Source organism: Lepidochelys kempii, chromosome 21 (genome assembly GCF_965140285.1).
Source record: "Lepidochelys kempii isolate rLepKem1 chromosome 21, rLepKem1.hap1, whole genome shotgun sequence".
NCBI classification, from domain to species: Eukaryota; Metazoa; Chordata; order Testudines; family Cheloniidae; genus Lepidochelys; species Lepidochelys kempii.
The window spans coordinates 1,334,611-1,356,556 of NC_136400.1; the positions used below are offsets into that span (position 1 = coordinate 1,334,611).

Below are 21,946 nucleotides of genomic sequence, written 5' to 3' on the forward strand. Positions count from 1 at the left end.
AGTGTCATGAGACCAATGTGTTTTGTTTTTCCCCTAATGCCTGATTGGTTAGCCACGCTTTCCACATCCTGTCGGAGAGCAGCCTCAGCTGGTAATTCAATGCATATTAAATGCAAAGAAAAGCTGTGCAGCCTCCCCCTTGCCCATCCAGCATGCCCCAGTAACTGAAGCAGGAACTTTCTGACATGTTCCTTCTAAAGGGGAACATTAGCCTGAGTGACCTTGTACTTTTAGCCCAAAGCTTTTTATTTGCTGTTCTTCATCTCCAAATCCCAGAGGTAACCACAGAGCTACCATGAAATGGGCTATAAGGGCATAAGAAAGCATCAGCTCTGTCAGACAGGATGGAGGCTCCTCACTCAAATCCTCTGGCAGGCACCCTTGCATTAGTCTCCCCAGAGACTAAACTCTAGGGTCTGCCAGGGGCAGAAATGCCAGAACTAAGGCCAGCATGGAACAGGCCATCGTTTCCTAGAATCATTCCATAGCAACAAAAGATCTGCACAATAACACAACTCCAGGAGCAATAGGAAGGTGAGCACTAGACTTCAGGATTTCAAAGCACAGAGGTGTTGGGACCATCCCTCATGGTCTGGTTTGAAATTCAGCAGCATTAATTCCTTGCCTGTCATACCACCGAGCACAGTGGGCCAGATGTTACCATTAAGAAATGGGGGCAGTAATAATAAAATGTTTAGTACTTTTAAAGGCCAATGTGTAGTGAAGCAAAGGGTGTGTTTCTAACGGCTCAGCCCAGTGAAATCACAAATCCTTTTACACTGCACCAGCAAAACTCCATATAACCTCTCTGGCAGCAGGGGAAAAAATCCACAATGCAGCAGCCTTACCCTACCAAAGAGAGACTTATTAGAGGTCTCTTGGAGCCATGTGTTGGCTTTTTTAGAATCCCGTTCAGCAGTACCTGCAATTGCTTTTCTTCAGTTCCTCTTGTTTCACAGCTCAGTCTAATTCAGGTGGTACCACAAACCAGAGATTATTTGACAAAGATGCTTCAGTTCTTCGCTACAGTGTGAGAAAAGTGAATTGCTTGTCATTTGTTGGAGATAGCTTAATGTCACTATTGTCTGTTGTCTGCTTGGCATTTATGCTGAAAATGATAAGTTTGTACGGCAGAAGTTTTGTGTTCCATATAAATGTATAACTTTCTAAAGAGGCACTTCAAAAGCCTGTGTCAGAGCCTCTAGCGTCCCCAGCTCAGCATGCAGACTTTCTGGTCTTCAAAGAAGTCCTGGCTGCAAAATGGTTCTCGAGTGGCTACTGTTGCTCTGTTCGTGCTAAGTGCCTCGAGAGAGGCCAATCAGGAAAGAATTAATTGTGCAGACCTTGCTTTGTGGTGGCGAGTCTGGCCCCCTAGGGACCGTCAGACATGCTCTCTAGCACTGTGCTGCCTGTACATCATTCGCTTTAATCTGTTCCATTGTTTTACTGCAGAAACTGAAAAGGCAATCAACAAAATACAGATCAGACAGAATATACCCTACTGCAGCGTCTGAGCAACCAGAAAACATCAAGAAAAATCGATACAAGGACATCTTACCCTGTAGGTTGAAAATACCAAATTTGCAAGTTAGGCTTTCTTTCTTACCAGTTATTGTCATACTAGCTTCTCCCTCCTCCCCTGCCCAGTACATACGTGGATATAGACATCAGTATGTAAGCCTAGCATGTATGGGCATGCATACACCAATGTAGGCTATGCAGCACACATCAGGACATGCATACATAAGCACATGCTCTCCTACGCTCATCAGATAGACATACCTGTGCATATATCCATGTGACCCTCCACAGACCAACTCCTAATATGCTTTGAATGCCATGACTCATATTTAAGATGTCACATTTTAATATTTTAATGTATATACATAGTTGTGGGGATTTGTAGGTTATTCAGTAGGGGAAAATATTTTTTCTTATTTATCAGGTAAGTTGTTACATGAAAGTCTGCTGTATAATGTGCATGCTGTCCAACTTCAGAGAAGTAAGGCTTAGACAGAGATGTCTCTGGGACACATTAATTCCATGTAAGTTCTTCAGGGCAGAGACTGTCATACTATGTACTTGTACAACGTCTACTACAATGGGCCTTGATTTAAATGTGCTCTAGCTCAATTATAAGATATGGGCTTGATGAAGGAATCACAATAAGAAATTCTATTACCTATGCTGGGCAGAAGGTCAGACTAGATGATCATAATGGTCCCTTTTGCCTTAAAATCTACAAAACTTGGATCTTCTAGGCTCTAATGTGATACAATAAAAACAATAATTACTCCTTTCTCTCTCCCCTGCAGTTGATCACAGCAGAGTGGAGCTCTCCCTCATCACATCAGATAAAGATTCTCATTACATAAATGCCAACTTCATCAAGGTATTGCCTGGTTTGTAGTACATACTTCCAAGTGCATCACACTGAGCTGTGAAAAGGCAGCTCCCATGGCAGTGCTGCAAGGAATGAGCAGACAGTGGCAGGCTGATATAGAATAAGTACATACATCTAGAGCTGTACCAGAGTCTGGAGGGAGCTCCGTCCCATCCTCATTGGCTATGGGGTTGCTCACCATGGTGGGGGTGATAATGAAATTGGCAGGAAATTAAGGAGACCTTTGAGAACCCTCCATATCAACACCCCTTAAAATGTCCAGGAAGCCAAGCTTTGGTATATGAGAAGTGCATGATTTTGGGGAGGGGAGCAGTTTTCACATCACAGCTCCAAGCTCAGAGCCCTGTGTCCCCCATCAGCTTTATATTCCTTTGTGTGTATGTGTTCAATGGCGCGTGACTCTACACTGTCTGCCACTAGCAAAGGCCTCTGACACCACTGCTCAGACAGGAAGCTCTGCACCCACATCAGTGCTGAGACCCAATTACATCAGTAGAACTCGAGGCATCTGTGGCCAGCAAGAAACAAGGGGCAAGTCAGTACCTCGTTCCTCCACCCCTACAGCTTTGTTCAGTTTGTAAACGCCTCTCCCCTTGCTGTGGTTGAAGCAGAGATATTTCCCTCCATCTGTGCCAAGGAATGTTGCCTAACCACTTTGTACAGGGTACAGACCATTACAAAGGATGCCAGACCAGGATATTAACAAGTAGGGATATGCCCAACTGCAAAATATGGACCAGATCAGTATTTTGAACATTTGTCACCAAGCTCCCCCGAAAAATAGAAAAAAATTGATGCTGGTTGGAAGTGAGGGGCGAGGGTTGTTCCAAACCCATCTCTCACTATCAGTAGAGAAGGGTAGATTCTGCTAGTCAGCTGTTGACTGGACTGTCAGTCCAACTAGTGATATTGCAGGGGCTAAAACGCATAGCTTTTCAGAGAGCCAGACAAAAAACTGAAGGAACTACAGTTGTCCTAGTCATTAAAGCACATTAGTCTTTTCATGTAAATGCAGTACAGTTCTAAATTATAGTTAGCTCTGTCTCTTCGGGTGCTTAGTGCCCATACAAATATTATATTCATATGCAATCTGAATTTCATTTTAGGGGGTATATGGGCCGAGGACTTATATAGCTACCCAGGGTCCTCTCTCCACCACTGTTCTTGACTTCTGGAGGATGATTTGGGAATATGAAGTCCTGGTAAGGTGCAGATTGGTGCTTTCTGTTATGTATTTTTACAGCTTTGCTATAAAGTCCCTGTGTATTTGTGTTACTGGCTGGATAATGGGTATGTGCTGTCAGTGTTTCAGGGTCATGAGTTGTGCACCATGCTCACTGCATTTTTCATGAGAGTCTTTATCAAAAACAGCATGATGGATGAGTATTGTCTCATGACAGTCTTCCATGGGAGAGCTTTGGAGCTGAAAGGTCTCTGGCACCCATGCTGTGAACAGTGCCCAGATTTTGCCTAGCTGAGAAGCATCAGAATAAGAGAGCCATATGATGGCCCAAAATAATTTTTCTCACAACTGATAAATATCCCTGACCGCTACTTAACTATCCTATCTAAAATCTGCCTTTCTCCCCTGATTAAGAGACATTCAGGCTTTTATGTACTTTATTTTTACAGATTGTGGTTATGGCTTGCATGGAGTTTGAAATGGGGAAGGTGAGTAATGTCGGAGCATGGAGCCAGTGTCTTGGTGTCACCAGGGGGAGGAAAAATGTGCATTTCCATTGGGTTTCACAAAGAATTAGTTCATATTCAGAAATCAGTGAATAGTTCATCTCTGGAGACTCCCAAATGCACACGATTTTGTTCAGTCATCTCCAAACTGGTTCTGAGAGTGAGATTAGCTTCTGCAAGAGAGAGAGGTCTCTGTAGATCACACACTGTGATGTTGGTGGCTCGCTCCAGCAGCCAAGCAGGTGCTTGAATCATCAGAAAGTGGTGCTGTCTCTCTGGAGAAACTGTGTATTGGGAGCCCCAAGGAAGAAGGAGACAAGAGTCAGCTCAGCAACAAAAGCCAGGCATTTCGAAACAAATAACTGTCCATTGGGGAAGACAAGGCAGGAGACATGGCAGGCAGGTGTAGAGACAAATAACTACAGACTCTTCCTGCTTTTTATAATAGAAAAAGTGTGAGCGGTACTGGGTTGAGGTGGGCAATTCCCCACTCCGGTGTGGTCCTTTCACCATCACTTGTGTAAGTACATCAGCCTTTTCCATCATGCCTAACAAGTGTTCCACAATCTGTGGCACCCTTTATGGAAACCAGTGCCACGTATCTGCAGAAAGTGACTAATGTATTGCTTCTGCAGGAATTGGAGGAAAAGAAAACTGAATATGTGATTCGGACTCTAAAGGTGACACTGAACAACGTAAGTAGGGAAATGGTCAGGCAGGAAGAGCATCTAACTGGCTTTACTGCGCTTATTCTAATCAAACGGTACCGTTGTTGACTGCAGGAGATACAGGGTTTCTACAGTAAGCTTTGAAGGAGCTGCCAATATTCCACAGCGTGTTATTTTTTTATTCCATAGTGATTATATACTAAAGAAAGTAAAAATAGCCAAGTTGTCAAACCCTAATTTCTGCAGCTGTTTTAGCTGAGATATTCTCTGGATAAGAAAAACGTAGGGCTTGTCCACACTTTAAAACGCAGCAGCGGCGCAGCCGTACCACTTCAGTGAAAACACAAGAGTCGAACCTCAGGATTACGGACTGACCAGTCAACCGCACACCTCACTTGGAACTGGAAGTGCACTCGGGCAGCAGCAGCAACAAAAAAAAGCAATTACAGTACAGTACTGTGTTAAACATAAACTACTTTTTTTTTAAAAAAAAAAAGGAAAGCAGCATTTTTCTTCTGTATAGTAAAGTTTCAAAGCTGCATTAAGTCAATGTTCAGTTGTAAACTTTTGAAAGAACCACCATAACGTTTTGTTCAGAGTTACGAACGTTTCAGAGTTGCAAACAATTTCCATTCCCAAGGTGTTCGTAACTCTGAAGTTCTACTGTACCGACGCGGAGCGTTTCTTACTCTACTTCCCTGAGAACCAGGAGCTGGGTCAAAGGGAGAATTCTACCATTGACCTCGTGCTGTCTATGCTGGGGTTTGGTCAGTTTAACTGCATCACTCAGGGATGTGGGCAACATAGTTATATAGGTTTCAGAGTAACAGCCGTATTAGTCTGTATTCGCAAAAAGAAAAGGAGTACTTGTGGCACCTTAGAGACTAACCAATTTATTTGAGCATGAGCTTTCGTGAGCTACAGCTCCGATGAAGTGTGCTGTAGCTCACGAAAGCTTATGCTCAAATAAATTGGTTAGTCTCTAAGGTGCCACAAATACTCCTTTTCTTTATAGTTATATAGATCTAATTTCCTAGCATAAACCAGGCCTTTGCCTCACTGTTTCCTCTCTAGAAACTATTAGCAGGCAATACAGAGAGTGCCGTGTAAAATGAAGAAGGCCGAAGAGAACATTTGCGGAGTGGCAGACAGGGTGTATGTCGGAAATATAGTGTGAATGGGCCTGGTGGGGGTGTAGCACAGACTGCCTTTTTTCATGCCTTTTTGATCTTGGAATGGCCACACCTGTTTGTAGGCTCTGTACCGACTGGCACATCTGAGACATGGGGCTTTCTCCTCATGTAAAACTGACAGAATTCCTGGCCTTAGCTCCTCCTCTTTCTTCTCTTTTACAGGTAATTCGCACTGTTTATCAGTTCCATTATAAAAACTGGCCAGACCATGATGTACCCTCCTCCATCAACCCCATCCTTAAGCTTATCTGGGAGATGCGCTGCTACCAGGCAGGTGACAACATCCCCATCTGTATTCACTGCAGGTAAGGAGGTTTTACTGGCAAGGGAAATGCTGTTATTTAGCCCCAGGTGAATGGAATAGATTCTTTCTTTCTGTTTAGGTGGGGGTTAAAAAGCCTGTCACTTTTTAAAGTCTTAGGTCAAATCCCCTGTCTGAGGAGAGTAAGTTCTAAAGCCAGAAGCTGTATCTGAGCAAACTGAATGGTTGGATGTAGAAAAAAAGCTGGCTAATTTGTATGTACAATTATATTTGTAGTTACATACCAAGAAAAATATAATCAGTCCCCATGCATCAACTGATCACATAGGGTTTATGAAAGGAATTTGTTCAAGTGCAACATGGGATTTTTCATCCTCCTGCAGCTCATCAATCAGCGTTGTCTGATGGATGCAGAGAGGGTACTGGTTTTGATGGACCAATGCTCTCTCACAATCTGGCAAATCTACGTTTCTGTTGCCAAGGGAAGAATAGCTGCCACATCGGTTTGCAGAGATTGCAATCCTGTGTGGACGTGATTGCTCTGCAGTGTGCTGTGGGAGTCAGTAAGGCACTAGAGGTGCTGCTTCTAGAGTAACATGGCTGAAATGAACAGGGCAATGCACTGGAGTCAGCAGCCAGCTCCCTCCTTAAGGCATCATTGGAGGCCGGCTCAGGGATGGAACTGATAGGATATATATATGATATGATATGATTGGTCTGCCTTTGGTCACAAAATACAGTGCATGGGTAGGCAATGTGGACTTGGATTTGCATCAGTTGCAGAATAACAGTATTGATCCATGAATAAAAACACAGAAGAAATAGAGCTGAATGTCAAGTAATAAGTGAAGACAAAGCCCCTCCTCAAATCTCAGAGCTCCGATTTTTATTTCAGTGCTGGTTGTGGGAGAACAGGAGTTATTTGTGCCATTGATTATACCTGGAAGCTGCTGAAGGATGGGGTGAGTATCTCAGCAGTGCCTGGGATCAGTCTTTTTGTGTTCCTGCATGCCTACCCAGTGCTTGCTTTTTACCCTGGGCTCTTCTGCTCCTCAAAGTGCCTGTGTCTGGCTCAGTCTTTTTTGAATCATATTCCCAATTATAGCAAATTCTCTTGCTGCCTTTGAGTATATTTCACATGCTAATTCTCTCATAAACTCTCTCAGGCCCACAGCGGTGCTGGAACAATTTTTATAGTGGGGGTGCTGAATGCAGAAACCATGTATTAGGGTTGCTATTACTACTTCAAGCCAGGGGGTGCGGCAGAACTCCTAGTTCCAGCACCTGTGCTGGCCCAACTCTTTGAAGGCAAAAAGAACAGGAGTACTTGCGGCACCTTAGAGACTAAGAGATTTATTAGAGCATAAGTTTTCATGGGCTACAGCCCACTTCATCGGATGCATGGAATGGAACATATAGTAAGAAGAAATATATATACATAAAGGTAAGTTGGAAGTTGCCATACAAACTGTGAGAGGCTAATTAGTTAAGTGTCAGATGAGTTTAATAAACTCCATACTGTTTCATGTTGTCCTAATTTCATCCTGTCTCTTCCTCCTCCATACTGTTTACTGTTCCTCACAGACTTGTGTTCTCTCCACATGCTGATATGAACCACTCCTGAGGCCTTAAAACAATCTAAAACATAAAGAGCCAATAAAAGCCTCTCTTCTGTTGCTACCCTCCTACCTGAACTGCAGGTCACAGTGCTTTACCACTGCTCTGACACCAGTTGTTAAACTGGCTTTTTGCCTGCAATCCTGTGCCTGGCTGCAGTCCTGATCCTCTGTCCTTTAGTGTAAGAAATTCAGGTTTCTAAAACTAGATTAAAAGCAATGAAGTAAAAAAATAAAGTGAAGTAATTCCTGAATGAATGCCTGTCTCAACACAGGATCCTAGGAGTGGCTATTTTCTGCATCATGGTGACACTAAAATCCATCTAGATCACAGTTCAGAGCAGAAAGAAAAGGAGTACTTGTGGCACCTTAGAGACTAACAAATTTATTTGAGCATAAGCTTTCATGAGCTACAGCTCACTTCATCGGAGGCAGGTTGCCATAAATTCAGCTTCTCTTTGCACCCCATGGAACTTGTATTTGTCTCTCATGCTGTTGTCAGAGAAGGGGATGCCTCCTAATGAGTAGAAGATGGGACAGGATATGTGTTGATGAATCATTTCCCACCTCAAAGGAGAAATCACAAGCAGTAAAGATTACTTGTAACAATGGGGCTGAAGTTTGGATCCAGGTCTGAACTGCATCACCATTTGGGAGTGGTTTTGGTTCAGGCCCATTTCTAATTTCTCGTGATCTCTCTTTTATAAGATTGTTCCAGAGAACTTCAGTATTTTTAGTCTGGTCCAGGAAATGCGCACACAAAGGCCATCAATAGTGCAAACCAAGGTATGTTCAGAAAGCTCCAAGCAGGTCATTGCCACTAAATGCTTGCTATAAAACCAGACCCATAACTTCTCTTCAGGGTTTGCAAGAACCAAACTTGTATTGTTACACTGCGGGGTAAGCCCCTGGGTGCAGCAGGCATGTTGCTTTGTATTCTGTAAAACCCTCTCCCAAAAGAAGCTAATCAGGAGAAACCAAATGAGTACATGACGATGTAGCTTACTACTTGTGATTGTCTATGCTGAAACAAGTTACTATCCAGTAAGTGAAGCTGGCTTCAACTGGGATGTATTGAAGAGGAAGTTCAGTACACAACATGTTTGTTCAGTTGCTATTAACACATACTCAAACCTTGACCATTTGAAAACAGCAGCTACAACCCCTTCTGAGAATTCACCTAATCCCAGGACTGGAATTTCCAGCACTGTAAGAGCTAATATGTTGCATGGTTCAGATGAACTGGCTGCTGTCTGAAGTGGATGTGAGTAACGGGGATACCTGCATCTCCTGTGTTTCTTCTGTTTTCTATTTAGGAACAGTATGAGTTGGTCTACGATGCTGTGATCGAACTCTTTAAAAGACAGATTGAAGTGCTCTCTGTCCAGTCAGACTCTGCTGCCACAGAGGTAAGATTTGTCCTCCCAATGCATACTGCCTTTAGCTGTCCTCTTATGGCTGAGATGTGTTAGCTCAGATTCAAACTCCTCCAAGCCCTGCTGAACTGGGAAGTGATTTGCAATAAAGGAATGCAGTTGCTGCTCTTGTACATTTAATGGTTATATTAGGGTTGCGCAAAGGGGCTCCAATCTATGTAGGTGCATGTACGGTCCCCAAAACTGTAGTATGAGAGCACCACATGCACATTATTGCATTCATCCTCACTAACCCTCTACAGAGGCAGAAAGATTACAGTCCTACAGGAAGTCTGAGCCAGAGATGGAACCCAAATCTCCTGAATCCCAGTCAAGTGCCTTGACCACAAGCCCAGCCTTCCCCTTCATTATGCAATCCCTGTTACAGTAGCAAGATGCAGAGGAGGGCTCTGTTTGCTTTTTTGTTTAATTGTTTATTATAATGAATGAATAAAGTATTGACTTTCCCCAAACTGTCAATCTCAACTGGCTGATTTATTGTAGGCATCCCAGCAGAGCTGGGTCTTGAGGAGGGATCAAAAGGAGAGGAGCATAGTGTCCTTATGGATTAGTTCAAGAAGGCTGTCCATGTTTCAGATGAAAGTTTCAGAATTCATTGGACAGGTGGGCGGTCAAACTGGCAGCATTGGCCAAATGGGATGGATGATGCGATAAGAGGCAAAAGCTAGTATTAACATGTTGCTTTGAGAGATGCCATATAGGCAGCAGCAGCTGTCAATCCAGGCTTGGGCCCTGCACCTCTTTTATTCATCTCCGGTAGCTTTGACTAGAATCTAACAATATAAAAGAGATCCTGAATTCCCCTGAGAAAAATCTACTGTAAGAGAACAAAACACAAATCAAAGACATACAAAAGGTTCTGCTCCCAACAAAGTAGATAGGAGCTGCGCTAGATAATGCCCATTACAGCTAACTCCTAGAAGAAGAGAGGCTAAAATGTACAGTGAAAACATACATGTAAATTCCTCAGCCACATCTTTTCAAGCCCTGTGGACTAGTTCTGATGTAGGATGAAGTGTCTGAGTCTAAAATTATGTGGTCAAGTCATATTTGAATTGTAACATCCCAAACAGAGTTAAACACTTCTTAATTCTGACCTTTCTTTGTTATAATTGCTCAGAGCCCTCCACCTCAAACATGGCTTGTCTGGCTGTTTTGAGGGGGAAAAAAAAAAGCATTTCTAAACAGACTCAGACTGAAAAACTTCAGTTACAAGGGGGTGGAAATAGGGCTTACAATGAAAAATATCTGGCATGTTCAGCAAAGGTCTTCAGACTGACTCCACAATAAAGCCCAACTTTCAAACTGAACCCTTTAAAATATGTACCTGAGTTTGACATGCTGTAATAAATTGGTATTTGCAGAGACTTCTCAGCCAGACTTGGTTGAGCAGATTGTGGGAGTCAGCTTCCTTCTCTTGTGCTGTGGACAGTCACATGGTTAGGTGCAGATGTGAGTCCAGGTTGAGACAGAAAGCAGAGAAACACTTGAGTCCGGATGTGGTTTTACAGCTCTTGGCCAAACCTTCTCAGTTGCAGAGACCTGGCTGTCCTTTGAAAACACTTTACCAAAAGAAGGGCATGAGCGCACAACTAAAGTGTCAAAAGAAAAACCAACTTCCACCTAGCCAGATAGCAGGTGGGTCCTAGAAGCACAGCCAGCTGCACAGACATTGCAAACTTTTTGGGGAAGAGTCTGATTCTTGTAAAAACATATGTAATGCATCTTCCAATAAGACAGTGTCTGTTTCTGCTGTTCCTGCATTTCCATTTCCAAATAATCAATGGTAGGCAGAGGTAGTTGGCAGAGCCAATCACCAGGAATAACAAAGTGAAATGAAACCTTGTGAATTGCCTGCATGCTTCCTTGACAGTCTTGCTATAATATGAGCTAACCTTCTCTTTCAATAGATTCAAACAAACCATCCAAGGCTCCAGCCGCTTCTGAACCCACTGGAAGAAACTTATTCTCTGACACTACCGAGCTGGTAAGGGCAGGTCTAATCTAGACACACATGGTGCAAGTGCCATGCGCCAGTGACTTCCAATTCCAGGATGAAATAACATTATGTAATCAGCTGGCGATGTGGCTGTTCTTCTAGCACTTAGATCCTGTGTGTGTCTATAGAGAATGGTCATAATAAGCGCACACAAAACACTGAAACAAAAATAGACACTTTTTTAGGGAGACACGGACATGGTAATTGCCTACAAAGATTCAGGTACCAAATGTCCATTTTATATGGGTCTCTTTTTCAATATATTTTAGAAGAAAGATTGATTTTGATTTGCATCTTCTGTTTTGATCAGGAAAACACTTATTTTGCTGTTTGGTAAAATTCACCCATGCAGAGGGGCTAGCACAGGTTTATTCATGGCTTAAGCCCTCAAAGTAAGGCTCAATCATGACTTCATTGATCCACAAGCATTGTGTAGGCTCAATGCACAGGATGAGCTTCCCCCTAAAAACATGGCAAGGACTGTTGGGGACTTGCTCTTGTGTGGACATTGGGGTTAAAACACTGTGGAGCTCTGCTTATAGAGTAATGGGGATTTCTGAGCAGTAAATAGTTCTGCTCTCATATAATTGTACTTTATTGCAGTTCAGCACGAGGGGAACAGGAGCTACATCAAAGTTCTGATCATATGGTACAAGGGGAAATATCACTGACTGATGCGTCAAGCTGTAGGCCCTCAACAGTACATGACAACTATGGGCACAGTGTTTCTCCCATTAGACAAGCCCTTTCTTCTGGGGCCTTGAACTTCAGCAGCAGCAAGAATGCAGGTGCCGCTGCGAAATGGGACACTCTGCTGTCTGGGGAACCACTCCAGAAACATCACAGCTTAGACTTGATCAGCAGTTTTTCTGAGGAGCTTCCTCTGAATCTGAAATCTACAGCTGCATGTAGGGGAAACCCTAGTGTCAAGGCCCCATTAATACAAACCAAATCAACTCCTTTTGAGTTGCTGCAACAGAGAGACACCCAGGAACTGGATGGAGGGGATGCAGTACCCTCTTTGGACCCCTGGCTACCAAACTCCTGCAGTTCTGTGGGCTTTGAGGTTAAGAGGCAGACAGACTTTTCTTCTGTTGAACTGAACCATTTAAGCAGACTGGCAGACGCTGCCCCGCGGCACATGAGCAGTGGCCCACATCCTTCCTCACATTGTTGCTCGGCGGAAGACCCTTACTTTTCTTCGCTCTCTTCAGATGATCCAGGATCCCCGATGTTTACTGACTACTTTTCAGAGCTGTATGAAACAGTTTCTCTTTCTTTCCCTGCTGCAACTTCCACAATCCAGCCCTTGGATTCTACTATGGCCAGTCCTCCAGTGACAACATCTCTGTCCCAGCATGTTCACCCAATGGATGGTAGGCAGGCATCCTTGCAGAGTAAGCTGTTTGGCAGTGTTGCCATCTGAGCTCACTTATTCCGGGGTCTTACCCGGTGTTGTGTGATACCTTTTTGAAATTCACATAGGATTTTCCTGCAGCCTGTTCTGTTTCCAAATCCAGAACTCCCACTCAGTTGGACAAAAAGAAAAGGAGTACTTGTGGCACCTTAAAGACTAACAAATTTATCTGAGCGTAAGCTTTCGTGAGCTACAGCTCACTTCACTTCAGCTGTAGCTCACGAAAGCTTATGCTCAAATAAATTTGTTAGTCTCTAAGGTGCCACAAGTACTCCTTTTCTTTTTGTGGATACAGACTAACACGGCTGCTACTCTGAAACCTGTCAGTTGGACAAAGGACTCAAATGTTCCTTCTGACTTCAGTAGAAACCACAACCATAGAGTGGTGGGTAGAACTGGGCTTCAAACTGTTGATTCTGCCTCAGTTTTCCATAGAAATTGCCATAATTTTCTGGGGTAGCATGACCATCAGAATCCCTCTAATACTTCTGCTCTATGCTACCATGTCACCTCAGGCTGTGACCTCGGCAGATATAAGATAACCAAGGTTGGGTTTGATTAGTACTTGGATTGGATCACTCCACGGAAAACCAAGGGAGCTGTCGGAAGTGGTTTTAGTGACTCCTCTAAGGATCCCTTCCCTCAGTCATTTAAAGATTCCATAGCTGTTTCTGAAAGAATTCTGGATGGGAACCCTGGGGAAAATACTGGCTCTATTGTAGTGAGTGGCAAAACTCCCACTGAGATAAATAGGGCCAGGATTTCACTCCTGGTGTTCTGGCTGAACTTAAGCCTGAAAAGTTACATTCTGCCCACATAAAGTTTACTCCACAGTTTCCATTGGGTACAGGATTGTTCTCTTCATGTCCAAGTCAATGGTATCAGTGCAATATTTGTCAGTTACTTTGGAATTGCTGTAGGTGTGGAGTAAAAAATAAATAAAACTAAAACCACCTTTGCTCTGTTCAGGCTCTTTAGGACCCAAATGTCAAAAGTGCTCTGAGGTCCCTCCATCATTGGAAATTCTCCAGCTTTCTGTGGGATTTCAGACCCCTAATCCCCGACTGAAGGTGTTATACTGGAGTTTAGGTTGGCATAGCTACCAACACAACTGCCACCTAGTAGTAACAATGTTAATTTTAAGTTTATGCAGGTTAACATGCATAGGAACTGATCCTGCTCCACAATGGGTGTTCTGTTGCTGACACAGCAGGCACACAGTTTTATAATTATCTAGAGCAAGTGGAAATCATATTGGAATATACCTAGATTTTAAAAATAAAGTTTTAGAAGATTTTGATCACAATCTATGGTGCCTGGTTGGGTAACAGCTGCCAGGGCTCAAGATGGATGGGATTCAAGCTCTGTGGATTGCTTATGGGGGTATCCCTTACAGCCTGGGAAAATGGTGATGATTTTTTTCTTGGTGGGAAGATGGATTGTCAACAATTGGTTTATATTAGATGTTTGAGGTGGACTAAATGACTTGGGTGAGTCAGTTCTCAAGGCTGCACAGCTTTGTAGGGACTCTTCTTAGCTGTGTATTGTGGTAATGGCAGGACTGTCCAAAGAAATCCAAATAACTGTCCCTGTCTCTTTAATTAGAAGCTTCTCCAGATCCAGACGATGATGTTCCTCCCCCTCTGCCTGAGCGAACCCCAGAGTCCTTTATTGTGGCCAATGAAACTGGTAAGTAAGTGCTAATTTAAGAAGTGCTGAGGTGACAGTTCTGATGATTTGCTCAATGCTTGAGTCACAGAATCCAACAACGAATTACTTGGGCTACCCAGAAAGTGAAAAAAATCCCTCTTGCATTTAATTCTTTCCAGGTCAACCTCCATTGGCAACGTCAAACCACCAACCTGTACCAAGAAATATAAACATTGGAACCTCTTCAGAATGGAGTGGGGTGTCTCAGCCAAAGATATTTGATGACTCAGTAAGACTGAGACCAAGTAAGGTAACTAAAGTGACGTTTTTATCTCTTCTACAGCAATATTGCTATGCAGATCCCCATGTAATGCTCCCTGCTTCTGCAAGGAATACACCAATCTGGATGGCATGTGCTTTTCTTAAACTACTGCAGATTTCAGATTCAGAGTTCAGTCTTCAGAAGTGATCTTAGTTGAGGCTGTCATGACAGACTACTAGGGTAGTAGCCAATGTGGTTTAAGAGAAAACAGAAGTACCACTAGCCACCACATTAATGTCTACAATCATAAGGACCAAAATACATTCCAGAGTTTCACTGGGGATGGGGAGAGGAGATAGTGCAGAGGGAGACATGAGTCACTCAGTCACTGTGTAGCCATCCCATCAGCATGAAAGCAATGAACTGGGATCCTATATTAATGTAGCTAACACAGAAAGATGTTTAAAAATATACCCAGCAGCAACTTGTAATGCAACAGATGTGAAGTGGCAAACAAGGACTATCAGGAAATTAGGAAACTTAGTTATGAACAAATATTTGGAGATTGCCCTTTTGTATTACAAGCATAAATAATGATGAACTTGCCTAACCAATTAAAAATAACCATGTTCATTTATATAGCACCATAATTCCTGCAGGATCCCAAAGCTCTCTACAAGAATGCATCTTCACTAGGAAAAAAGGTGTGTTTTTAACTTGAGATAGATAACACAAGGTAAAGTAGCTAGTAGTTTTCACATGAGTTCACAAGTCAAGGTAAAGACAACTGGGGAGCCTAGGATTTACTTTAACCTGTTAACCTGTGTTAAAACAACCAATTTCCCTAGTCTTCACTAGGACTTAATCTTGAGTTAGCTAACTTGAGATAAACACACACCTCAAGTGTCTACATGGGTGTCACTAACTCACCCCTGAAATGCAGCTAATTCTGGGGTGGCATAGTAGCCAAGTGAAGAATAACTTATCTGAAACTGCAGGGGGAATTTAGGAAAGTGGAATGTAATGAAATTTGACTAGGGCTCCACTATGAATTAACCCCCTTGTGAAAAGTGCTCTAGGATATTTAATGACATAAGTGACCCGAGCCGCCAGTTTTACATGTGTCTTGGTATCTATGGGGTCCCCTCATGGGCGGTTGGTATAATAGGCCTGGGGAGACTGCTGTGGCCGCCAGACCCCTGGTTGTGGGGTTTGCCGGCAAAGTTTTAGCTTTATTGTGCTCCATGCAGGTTCTGGGGTGGCTGAGGAGGCAGAATGTGCTATTCAGCTTCTTGAGTTCATCAGTAATCTCCCTGGACTCCAGAGATTACTGATGAACCCAGGAAGTTGAGTAGCAAATACCACCTCCTCAGCCACCCCGGAACCTGCATTGGGCATATCAAAAGCATCTTCGGGAAGAGATTCTTTTCCCTGGAGCAGCTTGGAATCTGGGGAGGAGAGGCGTGGAGTGGCTGCAGCTGGCCCAGGCACCTCCAGGCAGGTTGTGGGGAGCCTCGGGGCTTCAGCCAGCCTGTGGTTTCTCTGGCCAATGTGGAGAGGCGCTCCGGGCTTCTCCAGGCAGGGTGGGGTAGGGGGTCTCGGGGCTCTGGCTGCAGAGGAGATCAGGGGGTCTCAGGGCTCTGGCCACAGGGGGGAGGCATGCATGGGCAGAAGGGGCGGAGCTGCGGGCTAGCCTCCCTGAAGGCGGGTTCCAGCCACCACCCCTGGGTCCCCTTCACAGTAGCATCTGAGACACCGGTGCTACAGCGGCAGAAGAGGTTTTTCCATTGCTGTAGGAATTCCACCTCTCCATGCAACAGTAGCTATGTCAATGGAAGCATTCTTCCATCGACCTGGCTGCATCTACACTGGGGGTTAGGTCTGCATAGCAATGGTGCTCGGGCATGCGGATTTTTCCTACCCAAGTGCCATAGCTATGTCAACCTAAGTTTGAAGTGTAGACCAGGCTTGAGTCCTTCCCAACCATGAATGAATTTCCCAGCTCCCATATGAGATGGGAAAATATTGTTGCCCCCATTTTAGAGATGAGGAACAGAGACTGACAGAGTTAGTGACTTGCCTAGGGTCACACAGGGAGACTGCAGAAGAACCATGAATTGAACCCCCCAGCCAGTGTCTTAACCACACGATCATCCTTCCTCTGAAACATAGATTCAATTAATAACAAGAGTATAAGAAATATAGAACTCATCTTCCATTACATTAGTAGGAGGTGTATGTATGTGGGTGTTTCAGTGCTTGTAACAACATCATTTCCTGTTCATTGCCTACTTGCTCACAATATAAAGATTTGCATTTGGCTTTTGGAATTTCAGGTATTTTCCCTTTTTGTTTGTTTCCAGAGTGTGAAGCTCCGGAGCTCCAGATCAGGTACAGTTTATCTTGATGTTACGGTCACTGAGTCCATTGAGATACCTGTCTGTTTGGTAGGTAACTCAGTAGTGTACTGTAACTGTACCAAACTGTACTTTGTAAAAGTCCCTAGGCTCCATGCCCAGAGGAACAGCTTTGTTGTACACATGACGAACTAGTGCATCAACCAAGCTAGTGTTAGTTTTTATATCTCCTAATCAGCTGGTATCCTTTTGTGCTACTGTTTCTTTCAGTCTTATCAGGCAAACGAGTTGTCATTGTTTCCTTCTCAGACTCTTTATTGCCTTGGGAACATTCTCTGCCATTCTCTTGGGAATGGGCACTTGTAAATTCTCTTGGGAAGGATTGTAGATTTATACTGATTGCATTACTGTGGTCACCATAGGGGATGTCAGCCCAGTCCAGCTCAGCACGCTGATATGGGAACTGGACTGGATGAGCCACACTGAGAATGCTACACTCAAGGCAGACTGCAAGGAATAGGGCACACAATCATCAAAACTGGCAGTTTATTCTATAATTAGATTCACCAAGCCAGTAACAAAACAGCTTCTATAATAACAGGTTGGTCACCAAGAAGCCAAATAGTCCCTTTTAAGCATTCTAGCCCTTGACTTCCATCCAGACAGCGAAGTCTAATATAGTGAGTGGTTACTGAAAACCTGATTCACCATTATGTGAGGTTCACCAGTTCCAAAGGACCGGACCTTGATTCCCAGGTCAATGAGAGTCTCAGATCTTACCTAATAATCATGCTGATGCCAAACCTTTTGTGGCTAAAACTAAAAGCTTCATAATAAAAAGAAAAGAAGTGCAAAAGGTTAAAAGATCAATATACATACAAATATGTGTAAAGTCCTTAGGTCAGTTTCATGGCAGAGAAGGTAAGGCTGCTTATTTGTAAAAGTCTTTCTGGAATCAGTTTAAAAGATTATAATCCAATAGACAGGCAATCCAGGTGTAGCATCTGCTGAAGCTCTTCCATAAGAATTCCCAGGTAAACTCGGAAACCTCAGTTTTATGGCTTAAACCTTCCCTGTTAAAGTTTAAGCAGAACTGAGATGAAAAGGATCAGGCCTGAAGCTTCCTTTATAGTTCTCTAGCAAGCTGATAAGCCTCCTCACAGCAATTGTCACAGCAAGACCTTCCCCCAATGAAGAATAGGCAGTGCAGATTTTTGCTCTGAAGCTAATCTATTTCCTAAGCATACACAGGTAAACCAGTTGCATTCATTCACATAAGACAATTAGACAGTAGTTCATTATAGCATAGATAGTTAAGCTGAAGACAATGTAAATAGTATTAGTTTCCTGCATTATCTTGCATCTTTGATCTTAAGGTTTACTGAACCATCTGCATGCCGAATATAATGCAATTAAGACATGAAAGGGAATTAGCATCTACAAACTAATCTGGTTACATTGTTAAACTTCTAACAAGATACAGATAAACACAGACAAATACACTTAGCATCTATCCTTGATAAATGGGTTAATGATTGCTGGTCTAGTACATCTTGAAATTCACATATAAGTACGTTGTCTTTGTTACATTTCAATGCCTCTTAAGTTGTCATGCGTCATACCCAAGTTGACCAGTCTGACCGTGTCACACAGGATTTAAAAAAGCTAATAAACTGTATTGTTTTGTTTCCCATGGTTGTGTCACACTTGATATCTCAGAGAAACAACGGGATCGCTCTTCCTCCCCTCCTCCACTTCCTGAAAGAACCCCTGAGTCATTCTTTCTTGCCAATGAGGAGAGTAAGTAGTAATGTCTTCTTCACTTGTAACAGAGATTTAGCACAATAATTTCAGTTAAAGGATTAGCTGAAGGAAACCAGACCAGGTATCCAAGCAAATAAAATCTCCTCTCTGAAAAACCTGTAGCTAACTGAATAAAGACGATTCCAGAAATCAGAGATGGAAGAGTCTTGGAGTTCCTCTCTAATCATACCCTGTCCCCCACTCCTTGCTAGTTGTACTTCACAGTGTATTCCTGGTCTAGCTTTAAATATCCCACATAATGGTGCTTCCACTACTTCCCTTAGGAGAATATAATGGATGTAAAAAAAATTGCAACTAGGAGATTTGCTCGGCAGATTACAAACAAAATGGCAAAACATTAAAAAAAACCCACCAATTTCAAGAATTGCTGCATAAAGAGACTGTAAATATAACACACAGGATGCTTAGAAATGAAGCAGGAGGATGTGCATGTGGTCTTCTGGAAATGTTTTGCTGTGTGTTCTTTTCCTAGGTCTGCAGCCTACTGTGAGGACTTCCACTAGCAAACCTGGGGACTCAGGAAATAAAGCTTCTGAAGAGTCATCAAAAGAGTCTGTGAAATGCTTCAGGAGGAGTAAGGTAAAGATATCTGAGAGAGAAAAAGGGAAGGAAAGACAGTTCCAGCTTTCTAGCTGCGGTAGCTGTTATTTTCTTATCACTTACCTCATGTAGATGACAGGAGAAAAGAGTCCTGGGTTTGAGACTTCTTGTATTTATGACAAGAGAATGCGTTCAGGCAGTATATTCTGTGGTGACACTGCAAACAGAGCTGCAGGAAAGAAGAAAAGATTCACAGTTGCACAACAGGAACAAAAGCAATCTGTCGAGCTATGTAACTGGCTGCCTAACTGCGATCAGTTCTCCATGTACCATGCCAACTCTTCTCAGAAAAGCTGCTCACGTAGGGCCTCAATTCCCAGTTAAGGGACAGACTCCACTCCTCAACAACCCCCATCTCAGGTGCTACTCTAGGGAATGCCCTCATTTAGCCTTTGAATGTGTTTGCTGCAGGGAAGAGTTATTGAGAAAAGTATAGCTTGAACAGCTCTAACTGTACACTCTGGGAAGTTTACATTTTGGCTAAGGTAAGCCAGCAAACAAAGGAAACTGTAGGATTCTGCATTTGTGACATGATATATGCATGCTGTTTTGCATGATTGTTCAGCAGTGAATTCTCTTCACCAGCAGGCACTGATCTCCAGCTTGATGCAAATAGTTCTCTCAACAACAAAATCTTTAATTTAAAAACTTTTTTTTTACAGAGCTTGAAAATTTTACGTAACATGAAAAAGAGTAAGTCTCTTGATCATCAACAAGTCTGTCTGTCTGTCTGGTGGGGTATATGTAATGTAGCAAACAGATCTGTTACCTATTTTAGGACCTGAACCAGCAAGATGCTGAGGCTCCTTTACTCCTATTGCTCTTGATTGGAGCTGAGGGTACTCACCAGCTGACTGGATGAATAATCTGTTGCTCTTCTTTAATACCTTTCTTTTGGACATCTCAATGCACTTAACAGACTGAATTAATTAAAGATCTATATGTCTCAATGTAGCCATTATGCTAATGGGCTCACTCAAGATCAAGGTTGCTAGTGTATATGAAATCAGCGTTGGCCTGTCATCCCACTTCCTGTGCATAGAAATTAATCAATCTTTTGGCTTGTTTTGCCCAGCCTTTCCCATGCATTCTGAGGTGTTGTCATATGAAAAGTGTTACCTAAAACTGCAGGCATCCTAACATTTGATCCATCTACTTTTAAATTAGTCACAGCCAAAAACATATTGTAAAACAAATGTGTTGATTTAATGTAATAGCAAAGCATTTACCTGTAGCAGAATTAAGAGTATTAGTAGTATTTATATTATCACTTCATTTGCCACCATTTGGAGGACTAGTGTAGGGTCTGATCCTATACTATTCCTCCAAAAGTAATTCTATCAAAAACAGTATGACAGCTTGTGTAAGTAAGGTTCTGCAAGATCAGGCTCCATATCCACAGGGATATTCTCTTACTGAGCACTGGTTATGATGGACAATTCTCTAACTGCAGCTGCCAAGACAGTCTTTCATTCACAATGGTCTGTTATCCCATTATGATGGGCACTCCTAGTCCAGATCCTGGTCTCGGTTCCATTTGCTTTCCATCACTCTAGTAGCACAAAGCAGGTGGAAAACTGCCTTAACAAACTGGTTGTGGATTTCCTCCAGCACAGGGGTATTCCCAAGTGGCATACATCCAGAGTATTCCGTTCTATGTCATTCCCCCATCCTAGCTCCAGAGTAGGAGGCATGTTGGGGTGGTGACCTGAATGCTGAGGTACTCTAGGAATTATGAGATGGCATACCAGCCTGGGAGACTATTGTAGTGGATGCAAATTAGAGCAAACTCAAGGCTACAGTAGATTATGCCATAGGCTAAATTGGCCCCATGACTGGGTGGGGGTAAGGAAAAGCAAAGATGGCATACAGTCACATTTGCCTCTGTCATGGATCTTGCAAGGAATGCAACTCCCTCCTGTGTTTCATACATTAATAAGGAATTTCTCTCTAAGATTATATGGTCACTTTAACTCCATGCTGAGTCTGTGAAATTAAAACGACTTGTTTTAAAACTTGGATAGCTTATAATTTCAAACTGACTCTGAGCAAACAAGATGCCCAGTGTATTGGACTATGACATCTTCATTATTCATGCATGCCCATACAGCTTGTATGTTAGGGAGATTACATCTCATGTTAAAGTAACAATCTGCATATAGCCTCCCCTCACAGGAGGTGAGAAGGTGTTTATTTGTCTCTGATATCTGACATTTTTAGGCAATTAAAGTGGCCATCTGCTGCTAAAGTTTTCTTATGTGTTTCTAGACATCTGTAGCCCATCTTCACTGGCAAAACCACCAGAATCTGCCCAGTCAAACCACTCCAGCTCTTTCCTGAGCTTCGGTATGTTCTTCACATCATTCCTTTCTATTTGGACTTTTTGCTATGTTAACTACAAAGACTTTTAAAAGACTAGATAGAGATATGGAGCCCAGCTACTAGCTAGGGCAAGGAAAGTGACATGAATCACCAAATGGGTGCGTAAGTGTATGATGCAAAAGTAATTTTAATATGTGCCTTAATTATGATTGCAAACACTTCTTACCAGGCCCTGCAGCAATTGCCT

At 42.9% G+C, this 21,946-nt stretch overlaps 1 protein-coding gene and 2 long non-coding RNA genes across 17 annotated transcripts in view; 1 reads left to right on the forward strand and 2 right to left on the reverse strand.

The window, feature by feature from the left end:
- The window catches only part of LOC140901222 (uncharacterized), a 42,976-nt gene that overhangs the window by 15,732 nt on the left and 5,298 nt on the right, over window positions 1-21,946 (reverse strand). For all 6 annotated transcript variants that reach the window (XR_012155797.1, XR_012155793.1, XR_012155798.1 and 3 more), the window contains exon 2: window positions 19,441-19,546. This is a non-coding gene — a long non-coding RNA (uncharacterized LOC140901222). The remainder of the gene's footprint in view (window positions 1-19,440; window positions 19,547-21,946) is intronic.
- Window positions 1-21,946, forward strand: part of PTPN22 (protein tyrosine phosphatase non-receptor type 22) — a 37,995-nt gene that overhangs the window by 13,172 nt on the left and 2,877 nt on the right. The window contains exons 3-21 of one of the 10 annotated variants that reach the window (XM_073319637.2): window positions 1,453-1,561; window positions 2,316-2,392; window positions 3,511-3,606; window positions 4,037-4,075; window positions 4,542-4,613; window positions 4,729-4,788; window positions 6,117-6,259; window positions 7,112-7,178; window positions 8,541-8,618; window positions 9,149-9,241; window positions 11,179-11,255; window positions 11,871-12,664; window positions 14,290-14,373; window positions 14,514-14,644; window positions 16,960-16,987; window positions 18,673-18,753; window positions 19,250-19,356; window positions 20,040-20,070; window positions 21,646-21,723. In XM_073319637.2, the coding sequence (XP_073175738.1) occupies window positions 1,453-1,561; window positions 2,316-2,392; window positions 3,511-3,606; window positions 4,037-4,075; window positions 4,542-4,613; window positions 4,729-4,788; window positions 6,117-6,259; window positions 7,112-7,178; window positions 8,541-8,618; window positions 9,149-9,241; window positions 11,179-11,255; window positions 11,871-12,664; window positions 14,290-14,373; window positions 14,514-14,644; window positions 16,960-16,987; window positions 18,673-18,753; window positions 19,250-19,356; window positions 20,040-20,070; window positions 21,646-21,723 (2,245 nt within the window). Of the gene's footprint in view, window positions 1-1,452; window positions 1,562-2,315; window positions 3,612-4,036; window positions 4,076-4,541; window positions 4,614-4,728; window positions 4,789-6,116; window positions 6,260-7,111; window positions 7,179-8,540; window positions 8,619-9,148; window positions 9,242-11,178; window positions 11,256-11,870; window positions 12,665-14,289; window positions 14,374-14,513; window positions 14,645-16,959; window positions 16,988-18,672; window positions 19,194-19,249; window positions 19,357-20,039; window positions 20,071-21,645; window positions 21,724-21,946 lie in introns of those variants that run through there. The other 9 variants (XM_073319638.2, XM_073319640.2, XM_073319645.1 and 6 more) reach the window with 9 other exon arrangements.
- LOC144929626 (uncharacterized) lies at window positions 1,452-12,662 on the reverse strand. The gene is made up of 2 exons (XR_013634878.1): window positions 10,596-12,662; window positions 1,452-4,377 (listed from the first exon to the last, which is right to left on the reverse strand). It is a non-coding gene; the product is annotated as an uncharacterized LOC144929626 (long non-coding RNA).